The following is a 26,672-nucleotide window of genomic DNA, read 5'->3' as shown; positions in this document are numbered from 1 at the left end:
TAAAACCAATTCCAAAATGTTAGATTCAAAGAGGAGATTATTCAAAAGTTATGTTAAATGATTACTTTTCACAAGTTTTTACAAAGGAAGATACTGACAACATGCCCCACATGTATCCAGTTCCTATCCATGAGGCAGAAGTGTTAAAGGGACTAGGAGCTCTTAAAATATGGGCTAGTAAGTGTACACAACCAAAGGGGCCATACTACATCAAGTTTTAAAGGTTATCCATTAAATAACTGATTTATACCTGAATAGTGGTTTAATTAAGTAATTGTGGGTATGATTGTTACAATTAGGTTAGAGTAGCCTTTGCTGTGCGCCTCTGAGCAAAGCGATTTGCAGTTAAGTGCAGTGAAAATGTGAACATATAAAGTTCGGTGCCATCATTTTTTATATTCTCTCCAGGTATGAAGATGGTGGCTGAAAACGAAGTATTGGAGATTAAGGAAGCTTTTGAAAAAGCTCAGAAGACTCATTACAACAAGGCCAAACTGGTTTCTGCTTTAAAGCAGAGATATAACAAGGTAAGGGTTTTATGGGTGCTTTGCACTCTAATAGTGAAAGTAGGCATGTTTGGATATTAATTCAGTCTTGAACAAAGAAGACTACGTGGCGACCTAATTCAAGCATTCAAAATTCTAAAAGGTATTGACAGTGTTCAAGGGACTTTTTCAGCCTGAAAAAAGAAACAAGGACCAGGGGTCACAAATGGAGTTTAGAAAAAGGGGCATTCAGAACAGAAAATAGGAGACACTTTTTTACACAGAGAAAGGGTCTGGAATCAACTCCCCAGTAATGTTGTTAGCTGACACCCTGGGATCCTTCAAGAAGCTGCTTGATGAGATTTTGGGATCAATAAAAAAAACTAACAACCAAACGAGCAAGATGGGCCGAATGGCCTCCTCTCGTTTGTAAACTTTCTTATGTTCTTATGTTCTTATGTTCTTATTTGTTAGATTTATTCAGTTAAAAAAATATATATTATGCTAGTAAGTGTACACAACCAAAGGGGCCATACTACATCAAGTTTTAAAGGTTATCCATTAAATAACTGATTTATACCTGAATAGTGGTTTAATTAAGTAATTGTGGGTATGATTGTTACAATTAGGTTAGAGTAGCCTTTGCTGTGCGCCTCTGAGCAAAGCGATTTGCAGTTAAGTGCAGTGAAAATGTGAACATATAAAGTTCGGTGCCATCATTTTTTATATTCTCTCCAGGTATGAAGATGGTGGCTGAAAACGAAGTATTGGAGATTAAGGAAGCTTTTGAAAAAGCTCAGAAGACTCATTACAACAAGGCCAAACTGGTTTCTGCTTTAAAGCAGAGATATAACAAGGTAAGGGTTTTATGGGTGCTTTGCACTCTAATAGTCTATCATAACTTTATTCAGTTGGAAATCACCTCATTAATGACATAGTCATGTAAGATCACTGATAGCACATTTGGACTATATTATTATTTAAAAAAAAAAAAAAAAAAACAAAAAAAAAAACACACACACACACACACACAACTGTTAACGATCATAGGTTTGGCAGAATATTGGAGAATACCTTCAAAAGTGGACTGTTGTGACTCGTTTCATTTGTATTTTGTATGAAAGTTACCTCAGAACAATGTTTGCCCTGTCAGTTGCTCTTGTGTTTGTTCATTTTTATGTATGTATTTAGCAATTTTATTTTTGTAATACTTGTTATCTAACTGTTAAGGCAATTTACTTTTTATAAAATAAAATCAAATCTGTGTACATTTGTTTTTGTAATCTGCATGTTGTCTGCCATTTTCTTTTCTAGCTGGAAGATAAAACAATTTTTCATGAGGAGTTTGTTTATTATCTGAAGTTCCCAATGATTGTGTATGAGCGGGAGCCAGCTGTAGAGAGTGTGATAGATTTTGCAGCAAAATTTGCTACAAGTTTTGAGGAACCTGTGGAGAATGAAGAGGCTAATGAAGATGATGAGGAGAAAGATAACCCCTTCCTGAATTACTTGTTTCATTTTCTGCTTAAGGTATGAAAGATAAGACATTTTGCTAGTTTGAATATGCCTGAATATTCAGTGAAATGAGTTGTAAATGCATTTTGTCTTTGGTTTCTATCTTTTTTTGGCATACTTGTTATTGGATTTGATAGAAATGCAAACACATTTATATAGGTATTTATTTGCCTCTAAACTTAAATGTGCCCTACGCTATAGTGACAATACGCAATCCTCAATTGCACAGGCACACATTATAATTATAGTTAAACGTTTATTAAAGTCAGCTTGGCTTATGTTTTGTTTTTGTGTTTTTAGTCTCATAATGCAAACAGCCATGCCGTCAGGTTTCGTGTGTGTCAGCTTATTAATAAGTTGTTGGGAAGTATGCCTGAAAATGCCCAGATTGATGATGATCTCTTTGATCGTATTCATGAAGCCATGCTGGTCAGAGTAAAAGATACATTTCCAAATGTGAGAATCCAAGCAGTTTTGGCAATGGCTAGACTTCAGGATCCACAGGATGGGGACTGTCCTACTATTAATGGTATGTAAAATCATTCAATGTTAAGATTTGCTTTTGTCTAAGTAATCTGAAGTACAGTTTTACTCTGTAAAGAGTTAGTTTCAGCATGATTTATTGTACTGCATGTACTGTAAATGTATTTTGGTTACAGTTGATTTCTAGCACCACAAAGAGCATAAATGCACTTTTTACATTATTATAATGGAGGTTTTTCCTGTTCACACTAGATGTAGAAATCATTGTAATCTATTTACAGCCGGTGAATAAAATAATATAATCTATCAATTGCCTCTTTTGAGAACACTGTCTAAAGAAAATTAACACCTGATTAGAACACCATGTTTATTAAAATCTTTATCTTGTTTTTAAGCCTACTTGCTTTTGCTTGAAAATGACTCAAACTCGGAGGTGAGACGAGCTGTGTTGGCTTGCATTGCTCCATCTGCTATGACACTACCCAAAATTTTGGGGCGTACCAGAGATGTGAAGGAAAATGTTAGGAAACTGGCATATCAGGTTAGTAATGGTTGTACTGGATCTTACAATAGTTTAAAACATACATAATATAATAGGTTTCTGAATGTACATTTTAAAAGACAAATCATTAAAGAAACTGCGTGACGGGGATACAGATTCGGAGAAAGGAATAACTGATTGTTTTTTGCAAGTAAATGTTACCAAGGTTGCAGTAATTTAAACCAATTAAGAATAGTGGCTTTATACTTTTTCTTTAGAGGTGGCACTGTGGCAATAGTATATTAATTAGGGATGTAATGTTAGTACATTTTTAGGAACGTTTTAAGTGCTATGCAGGTGTCTGCGTTTAAACCATATCTACATACACATACACACTTGGTTATTCTGATGTGTGCTGACAGCCCTGGTTAATATTTTCCAAGCAAATAACCCCTAAATAAGCAAACAGTATTTTAATATCGCAAAGACTTAACTACAAAGTTTAAAAAATAAACAAACAAATACATAAACACACATACATACCAAAATATACATTGAGATTAGGGCGGTCATTCAAATTTTTGATTGGTTAATTTATGGGCTTAGTTGATTAACCACAGATTAATCTGTGCAAATTTTTTTAATAAAGGTAATTATCTTATAGTGGCTTCATGCATGTAATACAAAAAATAATAGTCTTAAAAAATAAAATAAATAATAATAACACTATGTAACACAATTTTTGTTCCTGGGTAGTAAGTGTTATTTCCTAATTGCTTATGCCTCAAAAGTATAGAAAATGGCTAGTATTCCCCACAAACTTTGCTTTTGTGACCAGGACAGTGATATTTCAAAATATCACTATTTCCAATGGGAAAACGGGCAAATGTGTATCTTTTCGTTCACATAAAGTCAGAAAAAAACAACATATGAATCCAAATGAACATGTATTTATACTAAAGTAATACAAAAATGACTACAAAAGATTTAGAAGTGAGTAGTTTTTCGAGATTTACGATTATACTGTATAAACTACTCACTTCTAACTCACTTCTAAATCTTTTCCAAACACCTTTCTTTTTATAGTATCTGCCCTTACTGTGGCACCACAGCGGTCGGATACGCAACGGACTGCTGTAAATGAGAAAATTGATTACATTAAAAAATATGCATTTGGTAAAATTTGTCAAGTGACTGGTTATACGTCTAGCATATTATGTAAACATTAAGCGCCGTTATTCAAGCACAGCCAACGCCCTGTTTTGTCTTATTGCGCTAATAAAAAAAAAAATGGGTTACTAGTTTTTAGATATAGATATACGCACATTTTATTTAAAAATTAATATAGGTTTATTTTTTCCTAAATTACTAAGCTAAGAAAAATAGTTCCAATAAATGTAATAGTTCCAATGAATTTAATAAAAACATTATTTTTAATAGTAAATTAAATTATCAGCATATTTTCAATATTTGTCTCATGAAGTTGACTGTACCAGGGAATGTACAGTTTTCTAAATCAAAAGGCTGGTTACACAGATTGTGCAGTAGGTGGCACTGTTTGGTGAGTAGGGGAGTTTGTTTCTGCCTTTTGTTCAAGTTGACAACGGCAAAGATCTTCTATATACACAAGAAGGTCAACTCCTCTTATTTAACATTGTAACTTCTGTCCATGCTTAAGCGGTGCATGGGAATACAAAGAGTTCCAGTTAAAGTGAGATATCTGCGTCCTAAGTACTTATGACTGAAGTTTGTTTACGTCTGTTTGGGATACAGCAGGGTGGTATTGTGACTTGTCTTTTTGTCGTGTGTACGTTTTCGGGACAAAAATGAAGATGCTGTTTTAAAGTGGGTCTAAAACCAGGTTTATAGATCGTCCCACTGTGGGAGAATTTAAAACATCATTCAGGCCAGCTCACAAGCTTGTTTAATTGCTAACTGAATACTGTGTGCAAGCTGATGTTACCACTTCAGCAAAAAAAACTGTGTTTATTTCAGTCTTAGGTGCAGTTAAGTCCATATTAATTTTTGTTTGTGCTGACCAGTCATTAAAAACTGACAACCCAAGCGGTTACTTTTTTTAGTATTCCACTCTTCATTATTGGCTTCAGTTGTATTAATTTCAGCAGTACTGAGAGAGAGAGAGAGGTGTCTTAAGTAAAGGGCAGGAAAAAAACGAAACCGTGAAAACTTTGCATCGCGCGTAGAGGGAGAACACAAATGTAATGTCATTAAGTGGGGTTGGCATTGCAGGGGCGATGAAGGGAGGTTTCAGTTCCGAGTGAAGGTCTCTCCACACACCAGATGCGATTTGTTTGAAATTGGCGACCAGACACTTTCTCAGCAACATGACCATACATACCAGAAGCGACACAGAGGGAATGCGACAGGTCTAAAATCTGCCAGATCTATACAACTGTTAAATTGCTATTGACAAAACTATAATCAAGACTGGTACATATTCGTCATCGGCAACATGATGTGGAAATTGAGCATCTTCTCTGACATATGGCAATAAATCACACACCAGGCCGATCCAATTCCTTCAAAATGGACTCCTATCTATTATCTTACAAATCTGTATCTTTATAATTTTGTGATGCCCTTTGTCATAAAGCTCTGGGTATTTTTGTTTTCTCTGTTATTTTGGACACTGCTTCACCCTGCTGCACCACATGCATTATTCAATGCCCTACTTGACGTTGCAGTGTATAGAATAGTAGGATCTCGATAATATTTTTGTTTTGAATTGCCACAGAACTTCACTTTTATGCATATGTAAAAACCTTCTTGTTACAGATTTGTGCCACAGAACAATTTAGTGAATAAAACATTATCATAAAAACAAACAAACCAAAAAAAAAAAAAAAAAAGCCATTGCTTAAAATTAGGTCACATGTTCAAGTTGTGTGAATGTTGGAACTTTGTCATTTTTAAAAGCCAGCAAAACTGCACATTTTTCATTTAATTGCTGGATATGTAGACTGCATGTATGGTCTGGTTTATTTTTGCTTATTAATGAACCTATATTTATGCAACTTATATAAATTAGAATGAAAATGTCTCAGTGCTACTAAAAGCACCCCCTGCAAGCCACCCAGACATTGTCTTTCTTCTGGATGTCTTTGTAGTCGTTCAATATGCAATCATATAATAATGGATAGTGCTGCACCTCATAAATTAACTTTTTGTCGATCATGATTAACTTGTTTTGAGGCGTGTATTTGATGTGTGAAGGGTGTTAACCTTGCTTCTGATTGGTCAGTTTCATTCTAGTCGCGCAACGAAAAAAATAAACACTTTCTATTTTAGGTACGCAAAATTTTCTCAAGGCGACGTTGCTCGCTGATGGTGTGGATACTCCCATTTGACTGCAGTGACTTATAAATTATTAGCTCGTGTCACAGCTTAACTGCACAATAGACAGTTGATTTGGCATGCAAAAACAATGCGGGCTGTGATGGATAAACCAGTACATTTGAAGAGATGGGCTTTGTATCAGAAATCGTATGTGATGGGTATATGCATTAATTTGTTACATGTATACAGTAGAGTGTTCTGCGTTTTTTGGTTTTTAACTTTAAAAAAAAAAAAGAAATCTGAATTTTTTGGAGTTTTTTTTACATATTAAAATATGGAGAAAATCAGTAAACATAGTTTAATTGAAACATGAGTAAAAAATCAGGGTGGAAAAAAAATCTCAGTATACACACTTGACATATGGAATGTGATGCTTAGCACTTCTGATTTCTGATTAATAATGTCCCTGGAATGTATGATGAAGCAGAATCTGTGCAAGTCAAAGCCACATTTTCCCAAATTACAGTGCCAAGAAAAAGTTTGTGAGCCCCTTAGGATTTTTACATATTTCAAACCTAAAATGTTATTAGATCTTAATCTAAGTCCTAATTAATAGAACGATAACCTGATTAAACAAATGACACAAAACTATGATACTTTGTCAACATGTATTGAGCCACAAATGATTCAACATTCAATATCCATGTGTGAAAAAGTATGTGAACCTTTAGATTCAGTAACTGGTGGCACCCCCTTGAGCTGCAATTACTTTAAGCGTTTCCTGTATATGTTGGTCAGTCTCTCACATCGGTTTTGAGGAATTTTGGCCCATTCCTCCTTACAGAACTGCTTCAACTTGGTGACATTTGAGGGCTCCTTGCATGGACAGCTCGCTTCAGGTCCTGCCACAACATTTCAATGGGGTTTAGGCCCGGACTTTGACTAGACCATTCTAAAACGCAGAATTTCTTCTTCTGCAGCCATTCTTTTTTCATTGTGTTGCTGCATGACCCACTTTCGGTTCTGCCTCAGCTCACGGACAGATGGTCTGACATTCTCCTCTAGAATCTTCTGATACAATGCAGAATTCATGGTTGTGTCAATGGTGGCAAGCTTTCCTGGTCCTGACGCAGCAAAGCAGCCCCAAACCATCACACTCCCACCACCATACTTGACCAAACTGCATTCTGTTCAAATGCAGTTTGGTTTTTGCCAAACATAACATTTCTTGTTGATGCCAAAAAGTTCTACCTTTGACTCCTCTGTCCAGAGAACATTTTCCCAGAAGTCTTGTGGATCATCTATGTGTTTTTTTGCAAACTTCAGATGGGCAGCAATGTTCTTTTTACAGAACAGTGGTTTTCTCCTGGCTATCTTTCCATGAACACCATTCTTGTTAAGTCTTTTTCTGATAGTTGAGTCTTGAACACTCACATTAGCTAAGGCGAGAGTGGCCTGCAGATCCTTGGATATTAGTCTGGGGTTCTTTGTGACTTCCTTGATGATTTTCCGATTTGTTCTTGGAGAGATTTTTGTAGGACAACCACTCCTGGGTAGAGTGACTGTGGTCTTGAACTTTCTGCATTTGTAGACTATCTGTCTGACAGTGGATTGATGGAGCCCCAAATCCTTAAATAGTTTTGTAACCCTTTCTAGACTGATGAACATCAATAACTGTTTTTCTGAGGTATTCAGAGATTTATTTTGATTGTGGCATGACTTGTTTCCACACACCTGTATGGTGAAGACCAAGATCACAAAGTTTCTGAACTTTATATAGGATGGTGCCTCCCAAACTCACCACTGAAGATCTACCTAATTACTTAAACACCTGATTCTAATTATACCCTTAATTGAACTGTTAAAACCAGGGAGTCACCTTACCTTACTTACTTTTTCACATACCCTGAATCGTAATTACTCATTGTTTGTCTAATTCATACATCATTTTGTTTCAAAAGATATGGAATTGGTTAATATAAACCCTATTGGATATTTAAGAAAAGACTGGTTTTGACTCAAGGCGGCTATCATGGTAAAACTATGGAATTTCCATAGTTTGGTGTTCACAGACTTTTCCTCGGCACTGTAGCTGGTACTTTGTGAACGTTTGGGCGATCGCTGTGCTGACGGAAACAATATCTACAGAAGGTATGAACATGACATGAGCACAAAACAAGCTAGGTTTATTCGCCTTGAAATCATAAAAAGAAAAGCAAATTGGCAGAACTGGGTGGTGCAAGCTATGCATCCTCTGCCTCATCTCAACCACTTCTGCTATTTTTGCTTTGTGTACTTCGAAACATTTGTCTTCTTTTGAATATTCATAAACCGAGTTATGTTTTCTCCCCATTCCTCATCCACTAAAAATATATTTTCATACAAGTATTTAAATTTAGTTTTTGATCAAGCTAGTGGTTACTACGCCCAGCAGTTGCCACTTTAATCAGACTTTGATTGGCCGACATAATCAGGTGATAGTGTGTTTGTGAAGTGACAGAACCAAGTTTTGAACGTTATTTGATCCCTGACATCTAAACGTCTGCTGTATCCCAGGATACAGTGTTGGACTTCTTATTACAATGTCAGTCAAAATGAAACTGCATTTGAATCAAAATATTGTGTATTTTAGAAAATAGTACCAGGAAAATTATTGAAAAATAGACAAATAGGGTATAAATCAATAAAAACTGATTATATATATATATATATATATATATATATATATATATATATATATATATATATATATATATATATATATATATAAATAAATAATAAATAAATAAATAAATAAAAATTAAATATCCTGTAATGTTTCGGTAAAATACGGAATAAACTGCAAACGTGATTTTTATTCTTAATGTAAGGGCAATAAAACACGACTGACGTGTATCTGGCTAACGGATATCTGAGAGCTGACTGTTTATTTATTACCGTCCTTTTCGTACATAAGTTTATTACAATATGTGATATGTGTCCACCCCCCCAACAGACCGATGCCCTAGCGCATTCGTAAATATTGACACATGCTTTTAAAAGGAGAGGCAACATTTTTGTGTTTCAGGCACCAATACACCTAACCCTGAAAACCTTTTTTTTTTTTTTTTGCCGCATTTGCAGTCTGGAGCCCTGTTAATAGTAATAATAATAATAATAATGTTATGTGCAGTTGTTGAAAACACAAGTTTTTCCAAAGTTCTGAAAAAAAAAAAGTTCTAACTGCAGATTCTTTTTAAAATAAAAGCAATTTTATATTTTTAGTTTTTACTTGAGGAACACCAAGTGATCTGCGTGTTCTAGTTCACAAAAATCCACTGAATGTTAAACCTTCTAGAGCAGGTTGAATTGCGCCGTCGCCCTGATGAGATTATCAACATTTAATAACCCACTTCTGCTCAGCTGCCGGCAGGCTTGACAAAAATACCCTTAACATAGTGATTGGTAGTTGAGGTTGCTAGTACATGCTAATAAATGCTATTCTCTAATTATCAGTGTGCACACGAATTAGTGCATGCTCACATTTGTTAACTGATCAAATTTTACTTAAATAAAAAATAAATAAAAAAATAAAAACAGTTTATCAATACAGGGATTTTTAGAGCACGCTGTCAGATCAGGAGTCACTGACAATGAGCATGGGAGCTGCAGCATGCTGTCAGATTAGGACTTCACTAACAGTGAGCATGGGAATTGCAGCATGCTGTTCCCATATTACAACTGGACACAATTAATGTGCGGTCACCAATTCCACAAACAACACTGCAAAATATTACAAATATAAACATGCTGAATTCATTCCAGTCATCATCTGCATAGACTAACCATTCAGCAGTTTGAGTCAACAAACAAGTGCTTACAGACAACAAACCTGATTGTAATGGGGTAGGTCTCAATTTTACAACAGCAGTTTAAGATTGAACATAGGTACTGGTACACCTGGTGGACCCTGCTCGAAACAGTAGTACTGGAGATGAAAAGGTTGAAAACCATTGCTTTAAGGTAATAGTAAACTGGAATTTATACCAATTTTTCAGATTTTCTTTTTTTTTTTTATTGCTTTTACAGGTTCTTGCAGAAAAGGTCCATATAAGAGCTCTATCTATTGCACAGAGAGTAGAACTTCTACAACAAGGACTGAATGACAGATGTGGTAAGGGTCTAAAAAAAAAACATGATGACTAACATTTTGCTTGATCACAAAAAACTAAAAAATAAGTAATATAGATATTTTGTATCTAAAGAAAATTAAATGAGTAGGATCTTCTCTAGAAATGGCCAAGTTAAACAAGACGAATTGGATTACTGTCCAGAGAATTATTAGATCGCCATGGTTTATATATTTGTTTATTTATTTAGCAGACGCCTTTATCGAAGGCAACTTAGAGACTAGGGTGTGTGAACTATGCATCAACTGCAGAGTCACTTACAATAATGTCTCGCTTGAAAGATGGCACACAAGGAGGTTAAGTGACTAGCTCAGGGTCACGCAATGAGTCGGTGGTTGAGCCGGGATTTGAACCGTGGACTTCCTGGTTACAAGCCTGTTGCTTTAACCACTGGACCTCACAACCTCCTATTAAGCTTATATGCTTAAACTGTTCTTTCACTATTCTGTTTAATAACCTTTGCTTAATATTTTTCTTGATTCAGGGGATGTACAGGAAGTTGTGCAGAAAAAGCTGTTGCAGGCTTGGCTCCGACTGTTGGAGGGCAACGTTTTAGACCTTCTCCATAGACTGGATATTGAAAACTGTCCAGGAGTGGCTGTGGCTGTGCTGAATGCCATGTTTGCATTGTCACCACTTCATGAACTGGCTCAAAACTGTAGCAAGATAGACAGCCGGTATGTAGATCATTTTTATTTTATATTATAAAACCTAAGTGATTTGCTATAGTAAACTGAAATATGTATTGGTGTGGTGTATAGTTCTCACAATGTAATAACCACATTCCTGTCCCATCAAAGAAAGTTGATCCCTGTGGAGAATCTAACCTGTGAAACTTCCTTGTACTGGAGAGCTCTCTGTGAGTATGTCAAGTCAAAAGGAGATGAAGGTGAAGAAGTGCTGGAGCAGATCTTGCCAGAAGCGGCCATATTTGCAGAATATCTTTATGGGTAACTACTTGTAATGTACTTTTGTATCAGAAGAGTGATTTACAAAGTGAAACATTATGATCATGGTAGAAGATTCTCTCTTTTCAAAAAATATAACTAAGAAGTTGCATTAATTGTTTGGTTTCAATAAATAAATAATTAAATAACTGGCAAATTTTAAATACAGATTTTTTGAATTGTTAGGTACCTGAAGAGTATCCCTGTGATGACTGAAGAACAGAAGGCAGATTTTGCTCAGCTGGAGAATGTAATGACTAAAGAATTTATAGGCCAGCAGCTGATTCTTCTTGTGGGTTGCTTGGATACTGCTGAAGAGGGTGGGAGGTAAGATTGAAATGGATGTGGTGTTTTTTCTTTTGTTTACATGTTACACAGACAAGAAGTAAACAAACATATTTTGATCCATACTTAAATACTGGTTAGGAGAAACATGTTTAAATACTGTACTGCTGTGGATAAAACACTATTTAAGCAGTAGATGTCATCCGTCCCAGGGGATTTGTTTATTTTAAGAGCTCCTAGTCCCTTTAACACTTCTGCCTTGGTTGTGCTAAAGTTATTTAAAACAGCATAGGAACAGGTTGACGTGGGGCATGATGTCTGTATCCTCCTTTTTGTAAAAACTTGTGAAAAGTAATAATTTGCTATTTTTTTTGTCTATGATTTTGCCATTTGTATCTTAGACATTTAACCTCCTCTTTTAATGTTCTCTTGCTGTTATAATATTGGAAAAACATTTTGGAATTGGTTTTAGCCCCCTTAGCAATGTTCATTTCTATCTCTTGGCCTTTCTAACTTCCTTTTTGATTTGTGTTTGCAGTTCCACATACTCATTCTGCATACTTTGTTTTTGGTTCCTTTAAACACTATGTAAAGTGTCTTTTTTTTTGCTGAATATTTTTTTTTAATTGATATATTAAACCATTTGGGCAATTTTGTTTTAGATTTAGATTAGTCTACTTTTGGGATGTAATTGTTTTGTGCCTCTAGTACTATCTTTTTAAAAAGCAGCCATCCTTTTTCTTGGATGTTTTTGAGAAAATGGATGTTAGAAAGTGGTGTGCTGAATGATTGATTGTGGTACAGGTGCAACAATTGCGATGTGTTTTCCTATTGTCAAACAGAGGTAAATTTGACATTTAATTATACATTATTTTTTTGCAAATCATTAATTATACATTTTTTTTTTTTTGTAAACTTAAACTGGAAACAGACAATCAATTTTTCTAAAAAGAAGAAACAACTCACGCCGTACAAGACAAAATGAGAACTCCAAAGTTGCAAGGTTAACTGCAAAGTTACAGAAGTGAAAAAAAATATATTGCATATGATAAAAATGTAAATGTAATATTTTCTTAATGGTGGAAAAATATGATAACTTTAAAAAGATGTAAAAGTACCGGCATTACGTACCAGATTTGAATGGGCATGGAAGTTGTTTAGGCATGTGCGAGCAAGCGCAGTGTGTTGCATACCACTTTTTACCTGCGTACCTGAAAATAACACTACACCATTGTTGGTTTTATTTTTCTTACACTGTCGTGGGGAAACAACCGCTAATAAAACAAAACAAAATAAAACAAACCTAGCTCTGTTGGAGCACTAACTAAACAATACTTGATGTAGTCCCGGTCTGACGTTAGGACAGATAGGACAGATAAGCCATTTACCCAACTAAACAAATACAAATCAAAACAGTTTATGTTCCCCTGGAACTACACATATACTGCGACTACTTTTACTTATTTGCACAGTGTAGCACTGGAACAAACAAATATCTTACTTGTGTTTTGGTTTCTTTTATCTTCTACTTCCTTACTCTTCTATACCCCCGCCCCCCAATCACAAAGCTATCGGCTAAGCCCTCTCTATTGAGATGTCATTAACTTTTTAATTTTTTAACAAGCAGTTAATCATATCAGTCCTCTTTTAAGAATCAACTGCTTATAAGAATCAAGTCACCTGGGTTTGGATGTGATTCTTATAAACAGTGCACTGTATGTATAAAAATCATTTAAAATAAACAATTTCAAAAATAAACGCCTACCTACTGTTTTAAATAGACTGAATATCTCAAACTATCACATAGTAGGCCTATACTTTAAATCAGGAAGTACTTGGTGAAACCACCTTGTGCTTAACTAAGTAATGGAACTATTTAAATTCCTTGTTGAAATGTATTTTGTTTTATACTTAAGTTCTACAAGAATGCAATCTGTCATCTAAGCATTTGATATGCCATCAGTATGGTTAACCTGGTTATTTTTCATCGGTGCAAATTAAGTGGTACGAAATTATCCTCCATCTATCTGCCTTCAGTTGTTGACTGAGATTTTGGTAACTAAAAAATCATACACACCTATAGACAGCGATTTTTAAAAAAATAAAAAAGTAACACATGCCACATTATTGTTGAATCTTGCATTGTAAAAAGAAAACTGATAGATAAATGAATGCACTTTGAGATTGTGTTTTGTCTATTGTTCATACTGATAAAACAAAGAAGCCGTTTCTTGGATCATGGTAATGTTATAGCGTGAGTGAAACCAAGGTTAACATTATAACAAAAACCAGAGCATTGTGGGCCTTGCGCATATGGGGCAGTACAAACCTCAGTCATCTCTAAATCGGAAAGCTCTATTTAACAATGGTTTCCTGCTTTATGAAAGATAATCAATATTTATCTATCAATCACTTTGTTTTATATAGCGCCTTTGATAGTGGACCACCACTTTACAAGATAGTGAAGAACAATGCATAATACATTAAATAGTGAAATACGGGCGTAGTACATTAAATACAAACAGTAAAAAACAGTGCAAATACATTTAAATACAGGCATAATACATTCAATAAAAGGCTAGGATATGAGTTGTGGATGCGTGTCATACAGACTCATACGAATAAGATGGAGTGAAAAACCTGAAATAGGAATTTAGACAACAGCTAATAACGGATATCTGGCTTAAAGAGCATTGAAAGCAAGAGAGAACATGTGGGTCTTGACTGTGGGAGCTACACGCAGTAAGGCAGGGAGAGAGTTCCAGAGAGTAAGGGCCATGAAGCTAAAAGAGCGCTCCGAGTGTGGTATAACGAGCAAGCCTGAGTCATAGGACCTCGGCTTACCTGCAGATACATAGCGGATCAGCAGGGTGGACAGATACTCTGGACCTATGTGATGAAGGGCCTTGTAGGCAAGCAGGAGAATTTTGAAAATAATCAAGTAGCCAGTGGAGCTGGGCAAGACTGGGGGTAATGTGATTATGTTTTTTACATCTGGCAAGGATCCTAGGAGCGGCATTTTAAACCAGCTGCAATCGCTTTATGGCAGAAGACCACCATAGAGAGAGCAAGGCTAAGAAGCAGAGACGGATGAGATTTGTTGGCCAGGGGTTCAAGGGGCGTGTAGCAGTAGTCGATTTCAACAATAGGCTAGAGACATCAGTAATGGAGAGAGGCGAGAAGGGAGAGAGAGCAGGAGGGGAGACAAGGTGGTCAAGTACTATACTGGGTTTGTGGCGGGACAGGGTAGAATAAATGTGTTGATTTTGTACCGAAAGAAAGAGAAGAAATCATGGCAGGTAAGAGAGGAGGATGAATGGGAGGTAGATTTATTGATGGTTGGATGCAGGATTTGATCAGTGGATTTGAAGAGAGTGTTTGTTTTACCATGTCCTATTGATATGATTTTTACTATGATGAGTACTTCACACTGGCAGCAGTGAGCGCACGCCTGTAGCTACTGAGGTGATCGGTCCAGATCTCTCTTGTGAACTGTTAGTCCAGACGACCTCCATTTGCACTCAGACTTGTGGCAGGCAGACGTAAGCAGTTGCAGTTCGAGGGTATACCATGGGCAGTTGCAATGTTTCTTCACTTGTTCTAGTTTTAAGCAGGGTAACTGTGTCAAGTTGTACAGGGACACTGCATCATCGACCGAAGACGGGAGAGTACCAGTCAGGGGGGAAGAAGAGACATATTCCGAGAGTATTATAGGATTTAGCACATTTTCAGGACGGAAGGAAATAACAGTATCAGTAGTAGCTGAAGATGCGGGAAGATTAATATTGGCAGTGATTCACTAAAAAACTAATACCTTAATTATGTACGTGTTCTCTCTGGGTCGGTCATATAAGCTGCAGCGTAAGGTATTAGAAAAATGCTACTGCATAAAAAAACTAGTAGCAAAATGCTACTAAATATACGTTAACTTTGAGCCTTTTTTTTTTTTTATATATATATATATATATATATATATATTATATATATATAGAGTTATATATATATATATATACTAGAGAGAGAATACATGCATATCTGTCTCCAGTCATATGCCTGAATGTGGTGAACTCATTAGTTGCTGACTTTGAGACTTGTGAGTGGGTATAACACACTACCCGGAGCATGTGAATTGCATCTCAAAATATTAAACACGTTCAAACTTTGCGATCGATTGGCTGATCCTGTAAAATCTCATCACAAAGCATAACACGCTGCCAGATGCGACTGAAAAATCGCATCGCTGTTGATCGCAGTGGGCAGTGTGTAGGGCTTAACCAACACCCTGCTATTTTTAAATATGTAAATTACGCATACCCCATTCGAAAACTGCTTTAATCCTACACCAACTACTGAAAATTACATTACAATTAGAAACTGATCATGTCTGGCTTGCGACATTTAAAGCTATATTACAATTCGATAGGGAGTATTTACATGCTCGAGGAATTGGAAACAGAATTGAAAACTGTGGCAATGTAACCGAAAACAAACAATTTCATACAGTATATAAAAAAAAGGCCAAACAAACTTCTAAATAGCCAAGAAGCACCGAAAAAATTGAAATGAATAAAAACTGAAAAACAGAAGCCTTACTTTATAAATTAATAATTTAATTGAGGTGATGTAATGGAGAAATATAACACACATATATATTTTAAACTTTTGATTGTGTATTTCAATAGCAAATTGGTTACTTTGTAGCGGGAGAAATATTGGTTGCAAACACAGAGATACAAGGATCACTGTGCATTAGGTAGTAGAGCGCTAAATGTACAGATGCATCTGTGTAAAGTTTATATAGTGATGAAGCTTGAGTATTGACATGACTTCATGGGAGATGCCAATGTAGCATTCTGTGTATTTTGTTTTTTAACATCAGGAGTTAACAAATGTTTGGTAAAACTAAATTGGTGTTTTATCTTGGCTAATTTAGGAAGAGAGTACTGGCTGTTCTCCAAGAAATGCTTGTTTTGCCCAATACTCCAACTTCCCTTGTGTCCTTGCTAATTGAGAAACTGGTTACTGTCCTAGAGGATGATAAGAGGATACAAATGGTAAGTCCAAATAAAACAATTAAATTGTATTAATGGTAAACTGCAGAATTGTTTTAAATGTTTAGTTTAAACTGGTACTGATGTAGTAAGAATAAAATCAATACCCATTTTATTTATATATAATAAATTAATGCACATACCTGTCGCACACGATTTCCAACTTCGTCAGCAGTTTTACAAAGCCCATCTCTTCAAGGTTACAATGCACTTGTTTATCCGTCACAGCCTGGGTTTTTTTTTTGTTTGTTTTCTATCCCTCGTATTCCAAATCAGTCTGTGTTTATCGTGCAGTTACACAGCGCTTCCTCCAATTTCACATTATGAAAATGCAGTAAAAGCAAACAAGACAAGCTACTTTAATGTAAAAGTTAACTATTAAACAGTTTTAGATACTGGGATGCATTTTAATTTGAATCTATGATCTTAGTTGCTTTTGTCCATTTTCATTTGTAAGTGAACTGTGACATTAGTGACTTAAGCACTATATTCTGCAATTTTGAATAAGGACTTTGGATACGGTTTTAATTCTGGAAACTGGTGGTGTGTGTGTTTTTTTTTTTTTTTTTTTTTTTTTTTTTAAATAAATCTTTTCCTAAATTGTATTGGCTTTTACATTTTACGTAGTTCTGTGCATGGGTAACATTTTGATTTCATTTTGCTGTCAGGTCGTTGTGAGAGGTTGGTGGGCTGAGTCAGGTGGTGGTGGTGGGACCGGCCAAATACTCAGGAGGCTTGTTATGGTTTTCCTGCAGCAGGGTTTTTTTTATTTGTCTGGCCAAAGGTGGCCGCCGACCAATATTCCAACAACAAAAAAAAAAAAGAACAACGAGAAAAATAAAAAGTCAAAATAAGTCCCCACCAGTATCAACAATGATAAAGGATGAGACGAAAATAAAAAGGTAAAACTAACAAAAGTCCCGCACACACACTAAAGCAACAACTATAAATAAAAAAGAATATTTTCGCTGGTGTTCCTGCACTGTCCTCTATGGGGCTCTAGGGGGCTCCCGGTCCTGGGCAGGTTTTAGTGCCATGCCTCCGGTCGTTCTTCAGAGTAGTAGACTGGACAGACGCCTCCCGTCCCTGTGAACACAACACCTTTCACAAGCAAGTAAATTACACAGCACGTCTCCTTTTACTGCTACCCCCAGGACTGAGCGAGCGAGCGCAGGTCGTACCGTCCCCTAAGTACTGCCCGACCCCGCACTCGGCCCCGGTCGCCGCTGTACACAATCGGCGTACATAGTAACCCTGACTGGACTTGCCCGTTCGGACGGGGTGGGTGATCTTTCTGGAGCTCCCGGGGGTTTCGACCTTTGCCTTTCCGTCGCTCTCGTCCCGTTTTGTGCAACGCCACCAGCGATCGGGAGCATCGACCACAGCTCCGACCCATTGCACCCCCGTCACAGTCGTTCATGGGGAATTTCACATACTGCTACAGTATATACCAGATTTAAAAGTATGTGCAGTATTACAGTCCACGTGTCCACAGTCTTCTCTTTTGGCAAGCGATATTTTCAGAATTGTTCTGAATTAAAGTACTACTTTTGTTGAAAATATAGTACTGTACCATCAAAACCAACTACAGTATATCTAAATGGGTGCCTACATATTTTAAACCACAGACCTTTCAGCTATGTATTTTTAACATTCTTTGTTCCCTGAAAAACAGACAAGGGTTGGAATGGCCAAAATGAAATAATCAGATATGCGCCACACTCGTTTAACCGTCGCCTGAAGTCATCATTTTAGGATATGTGAGTGCTGACTTCTATCTTAAAGGCATTCATGCACAGCAAAACTTTTTTCCAAAAGGAGGTTGCTTAAATAAACTCAAATATATTATTCAGGCTCAGAATAAGTTTTGTAGAGACTGCTTGATGAATGATAAAAATGTATAGAAAAAAAACTTTCTGAAAATCTTCTGATTCTGCTAAATCTGATAACAAAAACGGAGTCAAGTATGCTCTGAAGCTCCACTGGCATGTAAAGCATTGCATTCAGCCTCCTGCAGAGCTCCTGTTTTCTATATTTAACAAGCCCTACTGCGTGACCCTATCAAACCTGCCTAAATGGCCTTTTCCTCTTTCCTTTTCATATTGTATAGTAGCACTCTCAGGAAAAGAGGATTTTAACAGGAGAAAAACTTTCCTTTGACAGAAAACCCCTCCCCATAATTACATAACCTCTCATTACTCACTTGCACTTTTTTTGTCAATAGCTTTTTTCAGTTTAAATTTAAGCAAACTTTTAAATAAAATCTTGTGTCAATGTTTTATTAAAGAAGAAACTTTAGATTATGATGTAATGGATTGTCTCTTGATAGGTAGCTGAAATAATCTCTGAGGTGCGTGAGCCTATTGTTGCTGTTAATGCTCCTATTGATGCAAATGACCGTAGGAAGAAACAAATCAAAGTAAGTTGGTTCATATTTTTTTCTGTATATGTATCAATTAAAGTGCTTTTGAGAAACAGATGTTTGAAATGTAAATGCGTTTGCCTTGACCTAAAGTGATAACCAAACAGTACATGTCTAATGACTTTGAATTTCAGAGCCTGTTAAGAATTTAATAGATTGTGCTTAAACTATTTTATTTAATGAACATCTGTTGTTACACTGACTTTTTTTTTTTTTTTTAATCACTGTTTAGCTTGCTGGAGTCAAAGTCAGACTGATTGAAACCAAACAGATGCTAGAAGACTGCATTGCAGTTCAAGACTTTGGTCAAGCTTCAGAGCTGAAAGATAAGATTACAGAGTTAGAAAGTCTCAAAAATCAGTTGATGAAGGAAGCAGAAGAGCCAGAAATGAAAGAGGTTCGCATGGAAAAGGTTTGTACAAATCACTCCACATGAATCCAATACAGCATGCCTGGGAGCACCTTCATAGACACTAACAAGAGACAAGAGTCCATAAATCATTGGCAAAATGTTAACTAAAGAATGCTTTTTTTTTTTTTTTTAAAGCCAAATATGGAGACATGAAATGAGAATTTTGAGGAGAGTTTTTGGCCTTTATTCATGTTAACTTGTTGAGGTCCTTCAAAAGTATACGCAATTAGGACCGAGTAACACTTTTTTTTTCTATTTTAATTACTTACTTTTACAGTAGAAGTAACACTTATTTCCTGTTTCTCAAGAATGATCCTGACACACTTCTGAAATGCCTTACCATGTGCTCTGAGCTCCTTAAGCACATGTCAATTGACAAGGGGATCGGTCCAACAATGAACGGTATCCTAGAGTCTTTGGTATGTCATGTATTTACATTCGTGTGGGCATTGAGGGATATGGAAAATGCAGTTGTAATGAAATTAATTTTTTTTGTGTGTGTGTTTTAATGTGCTTACATTTGACCTCTGGAGCAGTTTGGCTAAGAGGTTCTACTGTAGTGTTTATAACAACCTTAAGCATATTTTGCATTTGACTGAACTTTTTTTTTTTCCATTAGATTCTCCCAGGCATTGCAAATGCCCATCCAGCAGTACGTAATATGGCTGTAGAGTGTATGGGTTTATGCACGCTACAGAACAAGGAGTTGGCAAAAAGGCACCTTTTATTGTTGTTGCAGGTAACACTCTTTCTGTCTTTTTCTTGCTAGCTGCGTCACCTATGTCACACATTTTTACTTTCTGTCTGGCACGTGTTTCTTTGCTGGTTTCTGCTAAGTTCAGTGTTTTTTTTTTTTTTTTTTTTTTTAAGATTGCTCAACTTGATGATGCAAAGATTAGGATCAGCGCCCTTAAAGCAGTGCTTGACCAACTTTTGCTCAATGGATTGGAGACACTGAAAAGCAATAAGTCTCAGAGCCCTCGGAGTGATTCAGATACAAAAAAGGAAGATTCAAATCAGCAGCAAGAAGGAAAAGAGGCAAAAGAACCGGAGAAAGAGGAAAATACAGTCAATAACATTCTTTCTTTACTTTCGGGTTTCCTGGACAGCGAGGTATATAATTGTTAACTTGACGTGTAACCTTCCTTTTTGGTAGGTAATGGCTTGATTGTCTACTACTAATTATTCTTGTCAATAGAATAAGGTGGTTGTTTGTAATTCTGTTTCTCTCCTCTCTCCTCTCTATATATTATATATATATATATATATATATATATATAAATTACACACACACAGTGTGTGATATATATAATTTCCGTGTTTCCTTTGTATGTAAATAGATTGTTTTTGTAGATACCAGAGCTCAGGACCGAAGCTGCTGAAGGTTTGGCTAAACTGATGTTCTGTGGAAGACTCGTCAGTGCAAAGTTGCTTTCTCGTCTTGTTTTGTTGTGGTACAATCCTGTTACTGAAGATGACACGCACCTTCGACACTGCCTGGGTGTGTTCTTTCCATTGTTTGCTTACGCAAGCAGGTATGATATAACCTACAGTACAATATCTAATATCTAAATGCTGAAAAATTTGTGCTACAAGTTGACATCAAGTCTATTTTGTTTGTGATGCCCTAATGAACTAATGTTAGAAATTCTAGCTTAACGTGTCTGCCGTGGTGATGCTTGGGGTTTTATGGACTTTAAATTGGGCCTACATTGGATACGTTATTTAGGCTAACATGGTCCAAACTCTACGGTTTTGTAATGTGTGATATTTTAAGTAAACTGTTTTCAACAGATCCAATCAAGAATGCTTTGAAGAAAGTTTTCTGCCAACTATGCACACATTGTTCAACGCCCCTGGACCCTCTCCTTTAGCTGAGGTTGATATAGCAAATGTAGCCAAATTATTTATTGATTTGACCAGACCCAGTGCATTAAGTCAGCAAAGCAAGAAAACTGACGATTACCAAGTAGGTGTTCTTACTATAAAAACTAAATAATTATCCCATGTTGTTAAAATGTATGTGCTACCTCTTATGCTAACTTTTTCTAGTGCATAAGTTTCACTGCTTTATACAGTGCATATCGCCTAAATTGTTCTAAACATTACCAATGCGTGCTAACTTAATTTCTTGAACATGCAGCTTTTATGTGTATTACTTGAATTGGTAAGTGAAAGAAACCATTAAACCATCTCATTAAACTATTTTTGCTACAGGAATTTACTGTGCATGACAAATTAGCTGTCAGGATATGTAATGAGATGTTAAACAACCCAGCTGCTCCAGATGTCAGAATCTACGCCAGGTGTTTGAGCACACTTGAACTTGCTACAGGAGAGACAATGTGTAATAAGGATTTACTGATGCTTTTGGATGAAGTCTGTACGGTAAATATGTATTTTTTTTTAAATAACCTTCTGAATGGTGTGATTTTGCAATATAGCTAGTTATATATTTAAAAAATTCTGTTAATAAAATGTTTGTATTCAGATTTATGATCTTAACACTGACAGCTAGTGGGGATTATTACATTTTATAAAGCCAAAATTATGTAGTTTTGTTTTAAATTTTTTTGTTTTAAATTTTCCTATTTTAAATGCTAGTAAATACATAAGACTGCAAAGCTTTTTTTGCTTGCCAATATGAACTCGGACTACGTGTATGATAAATGACATTGATGGCTTGTATGTTTGTTTTTACAGGTGGTAAAGGATCAAGTATGTTTAGGAGCCCTTGAAAAAATTATTAATCAGCTGAAGGGAGGATCTAAGGATAATGGTTCCAAAGATGTTGATAGAACACTAAAGCAAGCTCCTGTTGAAAATGGGGAAGGTATTTTAAAAACACAATACCCCCCCCCCCCCACACACACACACACACACACAATTTTCTTGAATATTTTTTCAAGGAATATTACAATAAAAAAAAAAGTAAACATTTAATGGTATTTTTGTTGGTGAACATCTAGCTTCACCAGGTTTATTGAGATAATAAATTACTTATTTCTGTTCATTGTCCACAGAAAATTTTGATAATGATGGCGATCAACTGAAAAGTACAAAAAAGAGAACTAAAGGAGGTGGGTTTTTTTTTTTTTTTTTAAATACAGGTTCAGTGCATTAACACAAAGTCCATAATGTCAAAGTGAAAAATAAAATCTACAAATTTGTTCTAAATTAATTACAAATATAAAACAGAAAATAATTGCTTGCATAAGTATTCACCCCCTTTGCTATGCCACACCTAAATAAGCTCTGGTGCAACCAATTATCTTTAGTCACATAATTGGTTGAATGGAGTCCACCTGTGTGCAATTAAGGTGTTTCACATGATCTCAGAATAAATACACCTGTTTCTGGGAGGTCCCACAGTTGGTTAGTACATTTCCTAACAAAAAACTATATCATGAAGACAAAGGAACATTCAAAGCAAATCCGGAATAAGGCTCTTCAAAAGCACCAATCAGGGGTAGAATATAAGAACATTTACAAGGCATTGAATATACCCCGGAGCACAGTAAAGTCCATTATTAAGAAATGGAGAGAATATGGCACAACTGTGAATCTGTCTAGAACAGGCAGTGCTCAATCCGGGCGAGAAGGGCGCTAGTCAGGGAGGCCACCAAGAGGCCAATGGCAACTCCCTAAAGGAGTTACAGTCTTCCATGGCTGAGCTGGGAGACACTGTGCATAAGGCAACAATAGCCCGGGTGCTTCACAAAACTGGCCTTTATGGGAGAGTGTTAAAAAGAAAGCCATTGTTGAAAAAAACTCATCAAATCTCAGATTGTTTGCCAGTAGGCATGTGGGAGACTCTGAGACCAAGTGGAAGATGATTCTGTGGTATGATGAGACCAGAATAAGCTTTTTGGCCTCAACGCTAAGCGATATGTTTGGTGCAAGCCTAACACCGCACATCATCCTGAGAACACCATCCCTACTGTCAAGCATGGTGGTGGCAGCATCATGCTATGGGGATGCTTCTCTGCGTTAGGGCCTGGAAAGCCTGTGAAAATAGAGGGCAAAACGGATGCAGCAAAGTACAGAGAAATCCAGCAAAACCTGCTGAAGTCTACAAGAGACCTGGGATTTGGAAGAAGATTAATCTTCCAGCAGGACAACACACTGGAGTGGCTTAAAAGCAAAAAGGTCCTGGAGTGGCCCAGTCAAAGCCCAGACCTCAATCCAACTGAGAATATGTGGAAAGAGTTGAAAATGGCTGTTCACCAAAGGTTGCAATCCAACTTGACGGAGCTTGAGCAATTTTGCAAAGAAGAATGGACAAAAATTGCATTGTCTGAATGTGTAAAGCTGGTAGAAACTTATCCAAATAGTCATGGCTGTAACTGCTGCCAAAGGTGCCTCTACCAAATATTGACTCCAGGTGGTGAGTACTTATGCAGTCAATTATTTTCTGTTTTGTATTTGTAATTAATTTGGAACAATTTGTAGATTTTATTTTTCACTTTGACATTATGGACTTTTTTTGTGTTGATCAGTGGCAAAAACTCCTAATTTTAAATCCATTTTGATTTCGTGTTGTAACACAATAAAATGTGGGAAAGTCCAAGGGGGGTGAATACTTTTGAGAGCCACTGTAGATGGTATAAAACAGTGGTGTTGTCCAGCTCAAGTTTGCCATGCATGGACCATGTAATCTTACATTTTGATAATGGTTTTTATTAGGGTGTGCATACTCCCTCTAGTTTCATGTAGTTGTGGTGAAATAGATCGCCTTGTTTTTTTATTTATGCAACTCACAAGCATTGTTTCGGTGAGTTGCAGAACAGTAATGACACAATGCAGGTGAGTGGTAGCTCAGATTGCTATGTGTGTTTTGTTTACCTATATCCAAATTACTTTTTCATTTTGGATAGTTTTTGGATTGTTTTAATAGATTTGTTTCTGAGTTAGTTGCTCACCTGATGTTGCATTTCAGGACCGAAATCTGTGTCCACTGCTACCAGGTCTACAAGAAGCAGAACAACATGTCGCAAAACAGTTGATGTTTCTGATGAAAGGTAATATTTGTGGACAGTGTTTTTACTTACTGAATTAGTTCTTCGATGGCTGTAAAGGCCAGTTCCTTATGTTCAGTAGATTCATCAAAGGGATGTGTGATGTTATATTTCAGTCAATATAAAAATTACTATTGTATTAATGTCTGCCGTGTCAGGTATGATTGATTACAACACATTTTAGTTTTGCTTCAGAATTTGTTTGAACTTAATCTACTTATCTGTGTTTTGACTCATTTTTTCCATTTTACTTTTTTTCTGAGGGAATGTTTAAATGTAGAAGTACCCAGTAAAAATGTAAGATGACGACACACATGATCAAATGATGCACTGGCTTTGTCTTAGCCATGCATACATTGATTTGGATAGTGCTGTAATTGCATGACCTGCATGGCAAAACTATACTAATGTACTGATGATTTGTAGAACAAAATAATACAATATTTTAACTGTCTGGTCCTGTGACAAAAGTACTACAGAGTTGAGTTTGTGGTTGTTGGTGGGTCATATTGTAGAGCTGCTTAAGTACATTAGCTCTGTTTTACTGAAGTCACCTGATATATTAACTTCTTAATGTTGTCCAGCTAGAACTATTGTAATACTTAGTGTAGTAAATTATCTTGCACTATGTAAACGCAGGGCTTTACTGAGAACTCGGCACATGTTCATTGAATTATAATTGTAATGTGATAGTAACAAATCTAAATTATGCTATACTGTGCAAATATACAGCCGTGTTTTTTTTTTAAATATTTAAAATTCACTTCCTATGATTTCTATGCTGCTTTTGGTTTTGTTTTTTTAGTGATGAGGAGGCGATTGTAAAAGCAGCTCCTGAACCGGTTACAAAGTCAACGAGGGGTGCTAAAGCAGCCGCACTGAAAAACGCCAAAATGAATCTCACAGATTTGATGAACAGAGAAGCCGATCAGTCATCATAAGTCTTGTTCGACAGTATAACTGCTCAACATGTTCAATGGATTGTTTTCAAATTTTATATGTATTTCTTCAATTTAAAAAAGTGTCAAAGAAAAGTAACTTCTGCATGACTGCAGATTTAGATTAAAGAACATTAGGAGTATAGAGAAAGATCTTGTTAAAGTCATTGCCTGTAAAAATGTGTGCATGTGCAGTATAAAGGAAAATTTAAACATTCAACAATCAATTGTATTATTCATTTAGTGACACTATCTTTAATACATGTAATGGAAACACCACATAGCACCAGGGCATAATAAAAACAACTTCAAAGGGTTTTACTATTACAATGCATCACAAACACCTTATGGCTAAATTGTACATATTTATTTTTATGTTTTTTAGGCTTGAATTTAATACAGCATGACATGAGCATACCATTCTACAAATAAAGTAACGGGTAAAATAAATCGCATGAATGACTTTATATAAATCTAAAGGATTTTAAGTTTGTATGCACAATGCTATGGAACCAGTGTGATATTACCCAAACTGAGAACTGAGTTTTTTTTTTTTTTTTGCCATGTATACCAAACATGACATAAAGCCTGCTTTTTAAGTGTTTCAAAGGAGGAAAAATGTATAATAGAAAAAAACCTACATGCAACAGGCTTATAAATGCACAGTGAACAGGAAAGCTGCACATTTTAAAAGCATGACCAGCATATTTCGCCACAGGGCAACTTAAAAACCAAAAAATGTGCATCCCTGGGGAAAAAAAATTCTTAGCAAAGATATTTCAAAATCCATTGATTGGATGACTTAAAGTAGGGGTTCCCCAAAGTGTGGCCCGTGGGCTAAGTGCAGCCCCCCAAAGTGAATAAATTATTTCTCCGATGTTGTGCCTCTGCACAGAACAGATGGTAGCAGCTAGTAATTATACAAATTTGTTGTGTTTATTTTTTGGAGTAATATTGGCTTACCCTTGTGCAATTTGTGTAGTAAAGATGACGATGCCTTTAGGCACTGCTGTGCAGTAATTATAAAACCAAACTGAACTTGCTACTAGTTACCAATTCCACTGTGTAGTAAAACCTGAGAAAGCATTTGTTTAGCTACTACGTTGAAGTTTGTCTGACTATTTTGAAACACCTCATTGTTTTAAAGAATAATTTGGTATACTGTACGT

General features: G+C 36.1%; 2 protein-coding genes across 2 annotated transcripts in view; one reads left to right on the top strand and one right to left on the bottom strand.

The window, feature by feature from the left end:
• Positions 1–26,672, bottom strand: part of LOC121324392 (ligand-dependent nuclear receptor corepressor-like protein) — a 77,663-nt gene that overhangs the window by 764 nt on the left and 50,227 nt on the right. The gene's annotated exons all lie outside the window — the stretch shown is intronic.
• Positions 961–25,730, top strand: LOC121324401 (condensin complex subunit 3-like). The gene is made up of 21 exons (XM_041266235.1): positions 961–1,342; positions 1,800–2,015; positions 2,301–2,529; positions 2,879–3,024; positions 10,330–10,414; positions 10,915–11,107; positions 11,231–11,380; positions 11,564–11,704; positions 16,596–16,716; positions 19,043–19,132; positions 19,368–19,547; positions 19,856–19,966; positions 20,167–20,286; positions 20,418–20,660; positions 20,901–21,082; positions 21,342–21,516; positions 21,765–21,935; positions 22,251–22,380; positions 22,571–22,627; positions 24,487–24,568; positions 25,371–25,730. Exons 1-21 carry the CDS (start codon positions 1,226–1,228, stop codon positions 25,504–25,506), a joined length of 3,075 nt encoding a protein of 1,024 aa, XP_041122169.1. The 5' UTR covers positions 961–1,225; the 3' UTR covers positions 25,507–25,730.

This window comes from Polyodon spathula, chromosome 1, assembly GCF_017654505.1.
Source record: "Polyodon spathula isolate WHYD16114869_AA chromosome 1, ASM1765450v1, whole genome shotgun sequence".
Lineage (NCBI taxonomy): Eukaryota > Metazoa > Chordata > Actinopteri > Acipenseriformes > Polyodontidae > Polyodon > Polyodon spathula.
This window is presented reverse-complemented; position numbering and strand designations above follow the sequence as displayed.

Excerpts from the sequence above, each read along its gene's own strand:
- LOC121324401 (XM_041266235.1), top strand. The coding sequence starts at position 1,226 with ATGAAGATGGTGGCTGAAAACGAAGTATTGGAGATTAAGGAAGCTTTT. Across the intron at positions 11,705-16,595 it reads ACTGCTGAAGAGGGTGGGAG|GAAGAGAGTACTGGCTGTTC; the intron begins GTAAGATTGAAA and ends TGGCTAATTTAG. Across the intron at positions 19,548-19,855 it reads AAGAGGTTCGCATGGAAAAG|AATGATCCTGACACACTTCT; the intron begins GTTTGTACAAAT and ends CTGTTTCTCAAG.